This window comes from Cherax quadricarinatus, chromosome 31, assembly GCF_038502225.1.
Source record: "Cherax quadricarinatus isolate ZL_2023a chromosome 31, ASM3850222v1, whole genome shotgun sequence".
Lineage (NCBI taxonomy): Eukaryota > Metazoa > Arthropoda > Malacostraca > Decapoda > Parastacidae > Cherax > Cherax quadricarinatus.
The window spans coordinates 29,941,403-29,959,217 of record NC_091322.1 but is presented as its reverse complement, the minus strand read 5'-3'; the positions used below and the strand labels follow the sequence as shown (position 1 = coordinate 29,959,217).

At 38.8% G+C, this 17,815-nt stretch overlaps 1 protein-coding gene across 3 annotated transcripts in view; it reads right to left on the bottom strand.

Annotated features, from left to right (window-relative positions):
- Tnks (tankyrase) overlaps positions 1-14,653 on the bottom strand; it is a 102,546-nt gene extending 87,893 nt beyond the window's left edge. For all 3 annotated transcript variants that reach the window (XM_053788345.2, XM_053788352.2, XM_053788358.2), the window contains exons 1-3: positions 14,434-14,653; positions 7,949-8,173; positions 2,417-2,512 (exon numbers count right to left, since the gene is read on the bottom strand). In XM_053788345.2, coding sequence (XP_053644320.1) covers positions 2,417-2,512; positions 7,949-8,173; positions 14,434-14,617 — 505 coding nt within the window. In that variant the 5' untranslated portion in view covers positions 14,618-14,653. The remainder of the gene's footprint in view (positions 1-2,416; positions 2,513-7,948; positions 8,174-14,433) is intronic.
- Positions 14,654-17,815: the final 3,162 nt, after the last annotated feature.

The following is a 17,815-nucleotide window of genomic DNA, read 5'->3' as shown; positions in this document are numbered from 1 at the left end:
CGAAAAAACACTGCAAAGTCGCTGTTTTAATAAAAAATCAGTCTCAGTTTTTTCTCTCATTATGCAGTGTGTGCTGCAGGATTTGTTTTATGTGGTGCACACATACCACACAGATGTATTCTCTCATATTTAGGCCCAAATTTACCGCTCACAGCTTATCAGAGTGAGCTAAGCTCATGGCGTAGATCTACGGTTTGGACCCTCAACTCAAAGCCGTAGAACTACGGCACGGACCCTGAAAGGGTCAAACTCTTCATCCATTTTTCTTTGCTCTCTATATTTTTTTACACTGCATAAGCCACTTCATGGATTTACAAGTAAAAATTCAATGGAGAAATTTTAACTAAGTGAGAATACAGTGGACCCCCGGTTAACGATATTTTTTTCATTCCAGAAGTATGTTCAGGTGCCAGTACTGACCGAATTTGTTCCCATAAGGAATATTGTGAAGTAGATTAGTCCATTTCAGACCCTCAAACATACACGTACAAATGCACTTACATAAATACACTTACATAATTGGTTGTATTGGGAGGTGATCGTTAAGCGGGGGTCCACTGTAATTAGTTATGAAATTATGTAAAGCAAGATTCATACCTTAGGCACAGTGATGTAGTGCATATATTCATAATATTTTGTTTATTATTGCCTGCTTGGTCTTGATGACCATTTGAAGCCATTTGGGCATGCTTTCACTCAGATTCTTGAAGTAATTAATCAAAGGATAACTGGCTGACCCAAATGTCCTTGATCTCCTGCTGCAGGCACAACATGGATGAAATGTGGCAAGATTCCTTCTTTTTCATGATATTCCAGACATTCTCAATAGGACTGAGTACACAAATAACCCACACATAGGAGAAAGAAAGTAATAACGACATTTAGACAACTAGTGAATGGTCCAAGTCAGACCAAAATGTTGTCATAAGTTTCTTTCTCTTATGTGAGGGTTATCTGTGCATTGTTCCAGTCATTGTATTGTGCCTTTTTATTCTTCAATAGGATTGCAGTCTGGCCACTGTAAAACCTCAATATTTTTCCTCAGCAAGCCACTTGGTTACGTTTTGGCCTTGTGACAGGGTGGCACTATTACGCAAAGAGGTGGAGCAACCATAAATTTTGAAAATATTCAGAAGTGGTCCTCAAGAATGGTAATGTAGCAGTCAGCATTCATTGTATAACCCTCACAACCAAGTAAACCACTAAAGGAACCCCAAACTATGACAGACTGTTGGTGCTTTACTATGCTCACTGTACATGCAGGGTCATACCTGCTGATGGAGGAGGGGCAACTCACCCTGCTTTGACAACCCTGAATACACTGAAACATGGATTCATTTGATCACATGGCTTTTTCCAATTATCAACCATCCAGTGAGCATATTTCCTGGCAAACTGCAGGTGCTCCTTCTTCATACAGGGCAACAGTAGGGGTTTCCTTGCAGCATGATGACTTGGCAGGCGGAGGTCCTTTTGCAAGAGGTGATGAACATACTTAATCAAGAGGTTATCCAGGAGTTCAGAATGCACTGAGTTGTGATGCAGTCACATGTAGATTTCTAGGTAGTTCTCTGCATAGAATGTTACCTGTGCATTTAAATGTCCTCCTTGGATATCCAGTATAGGTTTCGTTGTGGGAACATCTGGTGGGAGGCTACGAGCGGCAGAAAGTAATGTCATTGTGCTGAACTTTGCTCGTCTTGTATGATGACAAATTTCCTTTATGGTGACTTTCTTGTCTCCAAGCAAATATACAGACTTTTTCCTCACTATTTATTTTTTACCAACCTATTTTTATCCACTTGGCACAAAATTACACGGCACTAAATATTGTGGCCAAAAATCCTGGGCACTTGGGGATAGTACAATATAATAATAAAACACCTTATCTAACTGCTGTATGCAGGTGCACTAGATGGTGATACATACTGCAGTCTCGTTTATTAGTTCAGAGTTGACAGATACCTCCAGAAAACATTCATGATATGAATCCAGACCATTTTATATCGTTTATAATGGAGGCAGGTCCAGATTATTATGGTAGACACTGCTGTATGTGTACCTATCTCAACAGTAATTATATTGTCATCCATAAGACCTCCCTAATGCAAATCTACCTTTGTCTCTGCTTACATATGAACCACCATCATAATTAGGAACACCTGTGTCAGCTTCACCAACCTACAGGAAAATTTCAAATTAATAAAGTTTCAATAACTAATGAATGAACGATGGTGAATGTATTTCCTTCTTTGGGCCACACTATCCTGGGGGGAACCAATTAAGTGGTTAAAAAAATAAACTACAGAATGAAATTACATACAGTACATAACTTTGTTACCCTTGACTAGATGTGACAGAAATGTGAAAAAGAATCTAATAAAAATATTAACAATACAAATCAAAAGTGGCTAACCTGTGAGTACAGAACGAGCATAGGTGTCAGCCAGATCCAACGCTGTTTTACCATCTGTGTTGCGGATAGTGTGATCTGCACCATTTTGAAGCAGCACTGCAATGGTCAAAATTCTTAAAATCATGACCATATCTAAAAATGACAGATGCAAGATAGGGTATATGGAGGGAGAGATGAAGGTTAAAAAAGTGGTGAGAGAGCCAATGAGAGAATTGGCAAGTCCTTATCAACCAAATAAGTGGCAGTTTTGGAGAGATCACTAAAGTGAGAAAGCCTGGAGAGCTAATGAACTTAGCACTTAAAAATGAGAGGGGGGGAGATATTAGATGAGAAGGTGGAGGTACTGAAAAGATGGAGAGCATATTCTAAAGAGTTGGTGAAAAGGTATTGAGGTAGGGATGGATAACATCAAATATAAGTGAAGAGCAGTGTGAAGAAGGTGTGGGGAAAGTGTGAGGCACTGGATAGAATAAGTGGGGGTACAATGGCTGTGATACATGGGATTAAGACAAGAGATGTTAAGAGGAGATGGGAATAGTGTTGAAATGGTTGATGAGTGCTTTTTATATGCATGGAAGAAAAGAAGGTATCAAAGGACTGGCAAAGAGCATGCAGTGTTCCCTTATACATCTTTTTTTTTTCAATGAGTCGGCCATCTCCCACCAAAGCAGGGTGGCCCAAAAAGAAAGAAAATCCCCAAAAAGAAAATACTTTCATCATCATTCAACATTCATACATTATACATATAAGGAAAAAAGGGAAGAGAGAAAATGTAGGAATTATTGGAGGGTGAGCCTGCTGAGCATACAAAGTAAACCTTACAGTAAAATTATTACTGAAAGGTTTAGGGGTAAGAGAGAGAGCATGAGTGCAGAGAAGTATGGAAGATTTAGGAAGGGTAGGGGATGTAAAGACCAAGTGTTTGTGATAGAGTGGATAGGGAAGACAAGTGGCAGATGTTGCAAATGTATGGAATAGGAGGTAGGTTACTAAAAGCAATTAAGTGTTCATGCAGAGTCAGACTCAGGAATGGATAAGTAGGAGGAAGGGGGGACTATTTCCCATTGAAAGGACTTAGACAGGAATGCATGATGTAACTATGGTTGTTTAATATGTTTATAAATGGGGTTGGAAAAGAAGTGAATGTTTGAATGCTGGAAAGAAGTGTGGGATTAACAGATGTTGTATCTGAAACAAGGTGGGAGTTGTCACAGTTGTTCTTAGCTGATGACAGTTCTTTAGGGGGTTTCTGAAGACAAGTTGTAAAACTTGAACAAATTTGGGAGGGTATGTAAAAAGGAAGAAATTAAAAGTGAACGTAGAAAAAAAAAAGGAAAGTGATGAGGGTAACAAAAATAGTTTTAGGCAGCAACAGATTGACTATCAAATTAGCGGGAGTGAGTATGGAAGAGAAAGCATTCAGATATTTGAGAGTAGATTTGTCAGCAGATGGGTGAACCATAAAATAGATGAAGGTGAAAATAAGGTGGGGTGGTCTGTTGAGGCATCTGTGTTAAGATTTTTTTTAATACACCAGCAGTCTTCCACCAGGCAGGGCGACATGAAAAAGAAGAAATGAAAGTTTTTCTTCCTTTTACATTTAGTAATTTATACAGAAGGGTTACTAGCCTCTTGCTCCTAACATTTTAGTGGCCTCTTATGACATGCATGGCTTACAGAGGAAGGATTCTTCTCCATATCCGCATGTAAAAAGAGTTTATTTAGAGATGCAAAAAAAAAAAAAAAATTACATACCACAGTTTAATTGCACCAACACTTTTACATGAACATGATGCAAGAGTTCTGAATGCTGCAATAAGACCGACTAGAGGCAGCAGAGACGTCATGTTTGAGAGCAATGTGTGGTGTGAATACCACGCAGAGAATTAGCAGCATAGAAATTAAAAAGCAACATGGGAGCAACAAAGGTAAAATTCAGAGGGCTTAGGGGAGGTTGCTGGGGCAGTTTGGGCACATAGAAAGGTAGAGAGTGATAGGATGATGAAGAGGGTACATAAATCTAGGATGGAAGGTAGGAGTAGGGATTATCCCAGAACAGAGAGAGGAGGGTCATAAAGGAAGCTTATTTTTTTTTTGGCTTGAGCATCCAGCAGGCTTGTGTAAACATGCTATATAGGAGTAGAGACATGTGGTGTCTAATGAACACTGTGTTGGAGTGAAAGTAAGGTAACTTTGATAAAGGGACTCAGGAAAAAAAAGTTAGCTGGTCTTGAGTTGTGGAGGTAAGAAGAGGGGATGTTTCAGTCAGAGGGTAATCTTAATTATGATGTCATCACATTTCTGGAAAGACAAACTGAATGAAAGATGGCAAATATGTTTTCTTCTTTGGGTCACCCTTCCTTGGCAGGTGATGGCCATTAAATAACCAAAAAATCTGAAATTGCTATTAAGCTTTTTATTCAGGCTTGGATGATAAGCTTATATAATTCAATAATAATAACTGAGGAAAGCCTTTATAATTGTTATAGTGTACATGTACAGAAAATTCTTGATTTAATGAATTAATTCAAAGGAGCGGATGGTCAATAATGGAGATTGTGGTTTATAGATACGAGTGTTTTTGCTGTGATTGTAACAACACCGAACAATTTTGTAACCAATGGACTCTGTTGTGTCTGAATCAACTAACCCAGCTGATTTTGTCCTGTAATTCCGAAGTCTGTTAAATCGAGGTGAATTAACTTAGGTTTTACTGTACTGTACTGTATTTACCTTAGTTTATAAAAGTGGAACTTAATACAAACTATTACAAGGTAATACGCAAAAGATTTCTATTTATTCATGTTCGTGAAAAATGCAAGTTTTGAATAATACAATTAATACAGCCTCTCCTCACTTAGCAATGTAGTATACTTGTTTACCAATGACTCAGACTTACGACGGGCTCTCTGACCAACATGCATACCTAAATAATGCACAGTGGAACCTCGACCAACGGCATTAATCCATTCCAGAGAGCTAGCCGTTAGTCAAATTTGCCACTGGTCGAATTAATTTTCCCCATAAGAAATAATGGAAATAGAATTAATCTGTTCCAGACACCCAAAAGTATTAAACAAAATAATTTTTTTTAAATGAAATATACATTTCCCTACACAAAAACAAATGGGACATGCAAAATAAACAATAATTAAATGCCACTTACCTTTATTGTGGAGTTGTTGATGAGTGATGAGATGGCAGGAGGGGAGATGATGCAGGTGTTTTATTGTTTGGAAGGAGAATCTTCTTCCATATAGATTTGAGGTACTAAGTCCTTTGGTGGGGGGGTTACCTCCTTTCTTGGTTTTTTAATGCCACTAGGACCAGCTTGAGAGTCACTGGACCCCTGTCGCACAAAATATCTTTCCAGAGAGCTGTTTCTCACGTGCCATTAGGATTTCCCTAAAATGGGACACAAGCGTGTCACTGTACATGTTGCCAATACGGCTTAAACTTCTGTGACAGGATAAAATTCATCCATAAATGCTTGCACCTCTGTAAACATTGAACATTTCCCTAATCCTTGATGAAGTCATCCTCCTCCTGCTCTGAAGAACATTCCTGAGATGTGATCTGTTGCTGCTGCACCTGAAGCTCTTTCAGGTCTGCAGTGGTTAGTTCTTTCTCATCGTTCTGCACCAACTCTTCCACATCCTCGTCACAAACCTCCAACCCTAGGACTTCCCCATTGACACAATAGCTTCCACTACTGGCATAGGCTCCTGAGGGTTAGCCCCAAACCTTTCAAAATCCCTCTCTTGTACACACTGTGGCCACAGTTTCATCCAAGCAGAGTTCAAGGTCCTCTTAGTCACTCCTTTCCAAGGATATTGAAGTGATCTTTCCAAAACTCTCTTAGGGTCAATTGAGTGTCTGAGGTCACTTGAAAGCACTTTTGAAACACTGCTTTTGTGTAGAGTTTTTTGAAGTTTGAAATGACCTGCTGGTCCATGGGCTGGAGGAGAGGAGTTGTATTAGGAGGCAAAAACCTCACTTTAACAAAACCAAACTCCCCTGCAATTTCCTCTTGCAAGTCATGAGGATGAGCAGGAGCACTGTCCTTTACCAGGAGGCACTTGAGTGACAATTTCTTTTCCTGGAGGTATTTTGTCACAGTGGGGCCAAATACATCATAAAACCAGTCCAAGAAAAATACCCTAGTGACCCATGCCTTACCATTTGATCTCCACAGCACACACAAATTACCATTGACGATATTGTTTTTCCTGAACACTCTTGGAGTTTCAGAGTGATACGCCAATAAGGCTTCACTTTGCAATCACCACTAGCATTACTACACAACATTAATGTCAGCCTGTCTTTCACAGGCTTATGTCCTGGGAGTGCCTTTTCCTCCTGAGTAATGTAGGTCCTGTTCGGCATTTTCTTCCAAAACAGGCCTGTTTTGTCACAATTCAACACTTGTTCGGGTTTTAAGTTTTCAGTTTCTATATATTCCTTCAAGTCCTTCAAATATTTGTCTGCTGCTTTTTTGTCTGAACTGGCAGCCTCACCATGCCTTACCACACTGTGTATGCCACTACGATTCTTAAATCTCTCAAACCAGCCTTTGCTGGCCTTAAATTCATCAATATCGTCACTATTTTGAGGCACTTTCTTAATGAGATCATCATGCAACTGCCTTGCCTTTTCACAAATTATAGACTGAGAAACACTATCTCCTGATAATTGTTTTTCGTTTATCCATACCAGTATCAGTCTCTCTACCTCTTCAATTATTTGCGGTCTCCGTTTTGAAAACATACTTGCACCTTTCGCAACAACAGCTTCCTTGATTACCTTTCTGTTCACCAAGATAGTACTGATGGTTGAATGGGATTTGTTGTATTGCCTTTCCAACTAGGACATACGCACTCCACTCTTGTATTTTTCAATTATCTCTTTCTCACCCTTTTTAGCACAGGCTTGGCACTAGAAGCTTTCTTGGGGACCATGGTGGCTTATTTAGCAGTTACAAGCTAAAAAACACTGGAATAATCCAAAATATATGGCAGGCAAACATGGAATCGACCGCAACAGCTTGTAAACAATGGCACACTGAGTCTTGGAGTGGTTGGGCCTGCTCCTGCCGCACTCCCGCCACATGGACACGTTCCAGACAAACGCCATTAGACGAGTTTTTCGCCATTGGTAGAGCCTTTTTTTTACACCAAACAGCACCATTAGATGAATTTGCCGTTACTTGATGTCACCGTTGGTCGAGGATCCACTGTAGGTATATTAGAGCTGATTTCCTCTACTGTTTATTACAATATACAGTACACTCCTGTATAAACATTTAAAAATATACTAACAATGTTATAAATGGTGCATGGGTGACATTAAAACAATAGCAAAGATGGTTGACACAAACCCACTACCACTATAGTATGCTCCTTGCTTAGTGACAAATTTGTTTACCAACATGATCTTAGGAACAGAATTCCATCGTTAGGTGAGGAGAGGCTGTATATTACATATCAGAGTTTAGTAATACTGTATGATGAATTCTTCACCCATGTACAGTACCTATGCAAACATCAAATTTAGACTTGGATGCAGCTTCATGAAGGGGAGTGTAGTTCCAGTTATCTCTTGCATTTGGATCAGCTCCATGTTTTAGAAGAAGAGAAACTACTTCTGCATGACCAAACGAACAGGCATTGTGAAGTGGTATCAATCCTCCATCATCACGAGCCCCAACAGCAGCACCAAGATTTAAGAGGTGCTCCACAACATCTCTTCGTCCAAAGCCTGAAGCAAAAGTTTGGCTTAAAATTAAAAGTTACTAATTTTATAAGCTATGTCCACAGTACACATTCATACAAAGTCACTATCATCAGATATAGGTGAATAGGACACGAGTCTCAGGATGAACTGAAAAAATTTAACATTATAAGCTAAATCTATTACATGTTCATAAAAGGTCACTATTATCAGACATGGGTGTGCAGGATATGAATGTCAGGATAAACTGGAAAAAATTTAAATGCTGAAAGCTAAAAATAAAATTTGTCTACAAAACTGCTAACAAGTTGTAGCTATGAAACCTTGACTCAAACTTAAAAGGATTAGGAACCAAATTAAACAATTTTGCAGTACACACTGTATACAGCCAGGCATCAACCATCTCTCTTTTGCTGACAAATTATCCAACAATAATGTTAAAGAAAGACAGTATGTAAAGCAAATCATCATTCTGACATTTGCTCAGTGTTAAGCTTTATCAAGTACAGTGGACCCCCGCATAACGATCACCTTCCAATGCGACCAATTATGTAAGTGTATTTATGTAAGTGCGTTTGTACGTGTATGTTTGGGGGTCTGAAATGGACTAATCTACTTCACAATATTCCTTATGGGAACAAATTCAGTCAGTACTGGCACCTGAACATACTTCTGGAATGAAAAAATATCGTTAACCGGGGGTCCACTGTAATTGATTTGACAAGCAGTAGGTTGTTAGTCAGCAACTATTCAGGGAATTATTACTATCTTGTTATATATATGTGAAATGGATGTTTATTGCACATTCTGCATTCTAACAGGACTGAACATGAATATGTAAGACAGAAAGCATATCTTACAGTTACAAACTTCTATGTTCACTGTACACTTAGCTACACTTTTGTTTCTTAATAGCTCTTATTGCTGTAATATTTATTTTTAAATTTAGGAAGTGTGGTCTGAGATCAGGCTGCAGATGTAATAACTCCCAGAACCATTAACAGATATACTGTATACAGTACAGCAGCTTATATATATTTTGTACAGACATGTCTTGTGACCTGCAAGACAAAATGTACTAGCTACTGTAACTGAATAATAAACATGTTTTTGGTCAGTATTACTCACAAGACTATCAGGAGCTGGTGAGCTTTATAACATGTGTAGACAGGCATATTTTAGCAATTTATTTATAAGTGTTACAAGTTCTCTTTGAGCATTCCCTCTGGATGTTAAGAAATATATATTAACATGCCCTTTGGAGATACTGTAGAGAAATCCTTGATTAAATCATCATAAACTGTAATTTTTGCATACTTAATATTGATTTTTTCTGCAATGTGCAATATTGTACATAAATCTGAATACAAATTGCAATAATTTACCCCTTTCACTGTCTGTCACTTAGATCTACATTGATGCCAGACTCCCTCACACAGATCTACATCTTGAACTCAGTTTGCTCAGATAAGCTAAGAGCAGTAAATTTTGGCTAGATATTAGAAAATGGGTCTGTGGGGTGAGTATACACAGTATATAAAAAAAAATCACCCCATGCAGTGAATGATGGGAAAACTCTGACCTTGTGTTTGGTTTAAAATACCAAATTTGAGGCGTTTTCAAGGAAGTTTTTTATTATTTTTTTAATTACTGCTTCTTGGTATAATTTGACAAAATTTAAGACATACTACTGAAATAGAGATGATTTAGTTGGTTTCATGACCAGAAGACACTTTCCAGTATAGGATGTCTTCTTACACACACCTTCCAGTATAGGATGTCTTCCTACACACACCTTCCATTATAGGATGTCTTCCTACACACATCTTCCAGTATATCTTCATACACACACCTTCCATTACAGGATGTCTTCATACACACACCTTTCATTATAGGATGTCTTCATACACACACCTTCCATTATAGGATGTCTTCATACACACACCTTCCATTACAGGATGTCTTCATACACACACCTTCCATTATAGGATGCCTTCATACACACACCTTCCATTACAGGATGTCTTCATACACACACCTTCCATTACAGGATGTCTTCATACACACACCTTCCATTACAGGATGTCTTCATACACACACCTTCCATTACAGGATGTCTTCATACACACACCTTCCATTACAGGATGTCTTCATACACACACCTTCCATTACAGGATGTCTTCATACACACACCTTTCATTATAGGATGTCTTCATACACACACCTTTCATTATAGGATGTCTTCATACACACACCTTCCATTATATCATGTCTTCATACACACACCTTTCATTATAGGATGTCTTCATACACACACCTTCCAGTATAGGATGTCTTCATGCACACTTACCTGTGCTGATCTCCATTTCTATCTCACTACTGAAAGTTCTTAACAATGTATTGACTGCAACATAAAAGGCCTAGAGCTGCCATTCAACTCCTCCACCCTGTGGCTGTTTTGCAGGGGTCCTTATGTAATTAAATTTTATTTTACTTAGTTAGATATCTTAGTTTATTGCATTGTCACATGCCATCCTCATATATCAACATATGTATAATATTATATAAAAGTTCTGTACATTGTTAACCTAAATAATCTATCACAAGTTTTAAATGCTTTCCCAAACCATACCCCCGGCCGGGATTGAACCCGCGGTCATAGAGTCTCAAAACTCCAGACCGCGGGTTCAATCCCGGCCGGGGGTATGGTTTGTTTGCAATCGTGTCATTACGATTTCTTGAGTCGAGTCAGTTAAATGCTTTTCCATTCTCACAGCCAAGTGAACCAATAAGAGCCTGCTCAAGCAAACTCAACCAATCAGAGAGCTTTTCAAAACCAATTCAACCAACCAAAGGGCTGTTCAGATACAACTCAATTGGTCAAAGCTTGTCCTTGTCAACTCAACTGGTCAAAGATTGCCAAAGTCAACTCATCTAACCAGAGCTTGTCTGAGTCAACTGAACCAACAAGTATGCCAGAGCCAACTCAATCAACAAGAGTTTACTAGAACCAACTCAACCAACAAGTTTGCTACAACCAACTCAACCAATAAGAGTTTGCTAGAGCCAACTCAACCAACAAGAGTTTGCTAGAACCAACTCACCCAATAAGACTTTACTAGAACCAACTCAACCAATAAGAGTTTGCTAGAACCAACTCAACCAACAAGAGTTTGCTAGAACCAACTCAATCAACAAGAGTTTGCTAGAACCAACTCACCCAACAAGAGTTTGCTAGAACCAACTCACCCAACAAGAGTTTGCTAGAACTAACTCAACCAACAAGTTTGCTAGAATCAACTCACCCAACAAGAGTTTGCTAGAACCAACTCAACCAACAAGAGTTTGCTAGAACCAACTCACCCAACAAGACTTTGCTAGAACCAACTCAACCAACAAGAGTCTGTTAGAACCAACTCAACCAACAAGACTTTGCTAGAACCAACTCAACCAACAAGAGTTTGCTAGAACCAACTCACCCAACAAGACTTTGCTAGAACCAACTCAACCAACAAGAGTTTGCTAGAACCAACTCAACCAACAAGAGTTTGCTAGAACCAACTCAACCAACAAGAGTTTGCTAGAAGCAACTCAACCAACAAGAGTTTGCTAGAACCAACTCAACCAACAAGAGTTTGCTAGAACCAACTCACCCAACAAGAGTTTGCTAGAACCAACTCACCCAACAAGACTGCTAGAACCAACTCAACCAACAAGAGTTTGCTAGAACCAACTCACCCAACAAGAGTTTGTTAGAACCAACTCACCCAACAAGACTGCTAGAACCAACTCAACCAACAAGAGTTTGCTAGAACCAACTCAACCAACAAGAGTTTGCTAGAGTCAAGACATCCAATCATGCACCAGAGCCAACTAAACCAAGATTTTACAAGAAAATAAATGAAGGAACACTGAAGTAGGCCTACTGGCCCAAGTTAGGCATGTCTAATTAGCACCCAACCACACCCACTCATAGAACTGTCCAATCTATATGTAAAGCTACTCAAAGTTCTTGCCTCAGTGACACTACCTAAGAGTTCATTCCACTCATTTACAATACTATTGCCAAACCATTACTTGGATTATTATTCCAGGGGACTTAGTATTCCAGGAAAACCCAATAAATACACTATATATGGCTTATTTTTATTAGGGTCCTTTGATCCTCTTACCCAGTGTGTGACCACCAGATACCTACTTACTGCTAGGTAAACAGGGACAACAGGTGTATGGAAATATGCCTAAAATTTTCACTTGGGCTGGGATCAAACCCTAGTCCTTCAAATGTAAGGTAAATGCACTACCACTTGAGCCAGGTGCCACCAACCAGAGCTTGTCAGAGTCAACCCAACCACTCAGAGCTGTCAGGAGTGACTGCAACCATGCATAGCTGTCAGGAATTAATGAACCACAAAGGGCTGTCAGAAGTGAATGCAGCAACAAAGAGCTGTCAGGAATGAATGCAACCACACAGAGCTGTCAGAAGTGAATGCAACCACAAAGAGCTGTCAGGAATGAATGCAACCACACAGAGCTGTCAGGAACTAGTACAACCACTCAATAGCTGTCAGGAACTAGTACAACCACACAAGAGCTGTCAGGAACTAGTACAACCACTCAATAGCTGTCAGGAACTAGTACAACCACACAAGAGCTGTCAGGAACTAGTACAACCACACAAGAGCTGTCAGGAACGAGTACAACCACTCAAGAGCTGTCAGGAACTAGTACAACCACACAAGAGCTGTCAGGAACTAGTACAACCACACAAGAGCTGTCAGGAACTAGTACAACCACTCAAGAGCTGTCAGGAACGAGTACAACCACTCAAGAGCTGTCAGGAACGAGTACAACCACTCAAGAGCTGTCAGGAACTAGTACAACCACACAAGAGCTGTCAGGGACTAGTACAACCACACAAGAGCTGTCAGTAACTTGTACAACCACTCAAGAGCTGTCAGGAACTAGTACAGCCACACAAGAGCTGTCAGGAACTAGTACAGCCACACAAGAGCTGTCAGGAACTAGTACAACCACACAAGAGCTGTCAGGAACTAGTACAACCACACAAGAGCTGTCAGGAATTAGTACAACCACACAAGAGCTGTCAGGAACTAGTACAACCACACAAGAGCTGTCAGGAACTAGTACAGCCACACAAGAGCTGTCAGGAACTAGTACAGCCACACAAGAGCTGTCAGGAACTAGTACAGCCACACAAGAGCTGTCAGGAACTAGTACAGCCACACAAGAGCTGTCAGGAACTAGTACAACCACACAAGAGCTGTCAGGAAGTAGTACAACCACACAAGAGCTGTCAGGAACTAGTACAACCACACAAGAGCTGTCAGGAAGTAGTACAACCACACAAGAGCTGTCAGGAACTAGTACAACCACACAAGAGCTGTCAGGAACTAGTACAGCCACACAAGAGCTGTCAGGAACTAGTACAGCCACACAAGAGCTGTCAGGAACTAGTACAGCCACACAAGAGCTGTCAGGAACTAGTACAAACACACAAGAGCTGTCAGGAACTAGTACAACCACACAAGAGCTGTCAGGAACTAGTACAACCACACAAGAGCTGTCAGGAACTAGTACAACCACACAAGCGCTGTCAGGAACTAGTACAACCACACAAGAGCTGTCAGGAACTAGTACAACCACACAAGCGCTGTCAGGAACTAGTACAACCACACAAGAGCTGTCAGGAACTAGGACAACCACACAAGAGCTGTCAGGAACTAGTACAACCACACAAGAGCTGTCAGGAACTAGTACAGCCACACAAGAGCTGTCAGGAACTAGTACAACCACACAAGCGCTGTCAGGAACTAGTACAACCACACAAGAGCTGTCAGGAACTAGTACAACCACACAAGCGCTGTCAGGAACTAGTACAACCACACAAGAGCTTGGTAGGGCTATAACATGAGTAGTGTAGCAGTGACAGAGAATAAATCTTTATAATCACAGAACTGGTCCCTTTAAGAGGGGGAGGGGGAGGGGGTCCTTGTTGAAGGGATCTCGTTCCAGGTAATTACCTAATTACTCCAATTTTATGGCGATGCAAGACTCGTGCGGGTTTATCGCCTCTCACACTAATATAGACCTGGAGTCACTACAGGTCAGCTCCCACATAAATTTCAAGTATATCAATTTACTGCGCACTTCATGTCTCCGGGATAAACCTTGATTGGTAATGTAACACGAATAAGGTTGAAAGTATGGATAAAGTAATGTTAAGAGGAGAAAGTGGAAATTAGTGAGTTAGTGTAGGAGATGACCTGCTGCGAAGTGTAGTGGAGATGACTTGCGTCCTGCAGTGTCTCTGGCGTTCACATTCTGTGCTGTTACTAGCTTCTTCACTCTCACTAAGTCTCCATTTCTGCAAGCCTCGAACAGCTCCCGGAGAGGGTCATTCCCGGCTATTTCATTCTGCGAGGCTAAAGCAGATCTCCGGGAAGCCATTGTGCCATTGTAACCCGCTGAGGCCTGCCTCCCAACCCCTGCATTCTCAACTTCAATATAATAACTCCATCATTAACCTCTACTTAATTCACTATATTCTATAGGATCTTTCATTTACTCAAATAAACTAGGCGCTTTGTGTTTATTTCAGGTGAAGTTTATGGAATTTTAATACTTAAAACAGAATTTTAAGAAAAACACAGAATCTCGTCATAAGTATTGAACAAAGTAAATATCTCACACAATGCGAGATTTTGCGAGATGTTTTGAGTGACGTCACTGGCAGAGCAGAAGACATATGTATACAATACCAATGTATACAATACCAATGTATACAATACCAATGTATACAATACCAATGTATACAATACCAATGTATACAATACCAATGTATACAATACCAATGTATACAATACCAAGGTATACAATACCAATGTATACAATACCAATGTATACAATACCAATGTACACAATACCAATGTATACAATACCAATGTACACAATACCAATGTATACAATACCAATGTATACAATACCAATGTATACAATAACAATGTACACATTAACAATGTATACAATAACAATGTATACAATACCAATGTATACAATACCAATGTATACAATACCAATGTATACAATACCAATGTACACAATACCAATGTACACAATACCAATGTATACAATACCAAGGTATACAATACCAATGTATACAATACCAAGGTATACAATACCAATGTATACAATACCAAGGTATACAATACCAAGGTATACAATACCAATGTATACAATACCAATGTATACAATACCAATGTACACAATACCAATGTATACAATACCAAGGTATACAATACCAATGTATACAATACCAAGGTATACAATAACAATGTATACAATACCAATGTATACAATACCAATGTATACAATACCAATGTATACAATACCAATGTATACAATACCAATGTACACATTAACAATGTATACAATACCAAGGTATACAATACCAATGTATACAATACCAGTGTATACAATACCAATGTATACAATACCAATGTACACAATACCAATGTATACAATACCAAGGTATACAATACCAAGGTATACAATACCAATGTATACAATACCAATGTATACAATACCAAGGTATACAATACCAATGTATACAATAACAATGTATACAATACCAATGTATACAATACCAATGTATACAATACCAATGTACACAATACCAATGTATACAATACCAAGGTATACAATACCAATGTATACAATACCAAGGTATACAATACCAATGTATACAATACCAATGTATACAATACCAATGTATACAATACCAAGGTATACAATACCAATGTATACAATACCAATGTATACAATACCAATGTATACAATACCAATGTATACAATACCAAGGTATACAATACCAATGTATACAATACCAATGTATACAATACCAATGTACACAATACCAATGTATACAATACCAAGGTATACAATACCAATGTATACAATAACAATGTATACATTAACAATGTATACAATAACAATGTATACATTAACAATGTATACATTAACAATGTATACAATAACAATGTATACATTAACAATGTATACAATAACAATGTATACAATAACAATGTATACATTAACAATGTATACAATACCAAGGTATACAATACCAATGTATACAATACCAAGGTATACAATACCAATGTATACAATAACAATGTATACAATAACAATGTATACAATAACAATGTATACAATACCAATGTATACAATACCAATGTATACAATAACAATGTATACAATAACAATGTATACAATAACAATGTATACAATAACAATGTACACAATACCAATGTATACATTAAAAAAGAACCATACCACGGGCGGGATTTGAACCCGCGGTCAGAGAGTTTGTTTGCAATCGTGTCATTACGATTTCGTGAGTCTCTAGTATCTATTATACAAATAGTCATAGTGTAAGTAATATAATATATGAATTAAGACTAACTGCATGTGCAAGAAACACAGACATTTTATTAACCTTAAACCTGATTCAATCTGAAAAAAAAAAATAACATGTCTGCTGAATTCCACATACAGGGGTATAAATTATTTCACTCTGACAGTCAAAAGTTGTTATATATATATATATATATATATATATATATATATATATATATATATATATATATATATATATATATATATATATATATAAATATATATATGGGAACATTTAAACTGTTGCATCATTATTATAATCAAAGGGAAGCATTAAACCCGTAGGATTATACAGCGCCTGGGGGGGAGGATGTGGAAGGCATTCAGGCTTAATTCGGAGAACTGGAGCAAAGATCCAATTCCCTAAATCAAGAGCCGCTCACCAGCATCAAGGAACCTTCCTGAGGAGAACTGTTGCATCAGAAAAGATATACATGAGGAAAGAACACACACGGACTCGAGCCGCAGTTTCTTGAAGGACATGAAAATTAATCTTAGGTGTGATCGCAACGCTAGAGTTCCACACAGTTAGTAAACATCTGAACCAGGTTCTCTCAACATGGTTATATTAATGATAAGAACAGTGAACAAAGTTATGGTGTGACCCACAGCCAGGCTCCAGCATTAATGATAAGAACAGTGAACAAAGTAATGGTGTGACCCACAGCCAGGCTCCAGCATTAATGATAAGAACAGTGAACAAAGTAATGGTGTGACCCACAGCCAGGCTCCAGCATTAATGATAAGAACAGTGAACAAAGTTATGGTGTGACCCACAGCCAGGCTCCAGCATTAATGATAAGAACAGTGAACAAAGTAATGGTGTGACCCACAGCCAGGCTCCAGCATTAATGATAAGAACAGTGAACAAAGTAATGGTGTGACCCACAGCCAGGCTCCAGCATTAATGATAAGAACAGTGAACAAAGTAATGGTGTGACCCACAGCCAGGCTCCAGCATTAATGATAAGAACAGCGAACAAAGTAATGGTGTGACCCACAGCCAGGCTCCAGCATTAATGATAAGAACAGCGAACAAAGTAATAGTGTGACCCACAGCCAGGCTTCAGCATAATGATAAGAACAGAGAACAAAGTAATGGTGTGACCCACAGCCAGGCTCCAGCATTAATGATAAGAACAGTGAACAAAGTTATGGTGTGACCCACAGCCAGGCTCCAGCATTAATGAT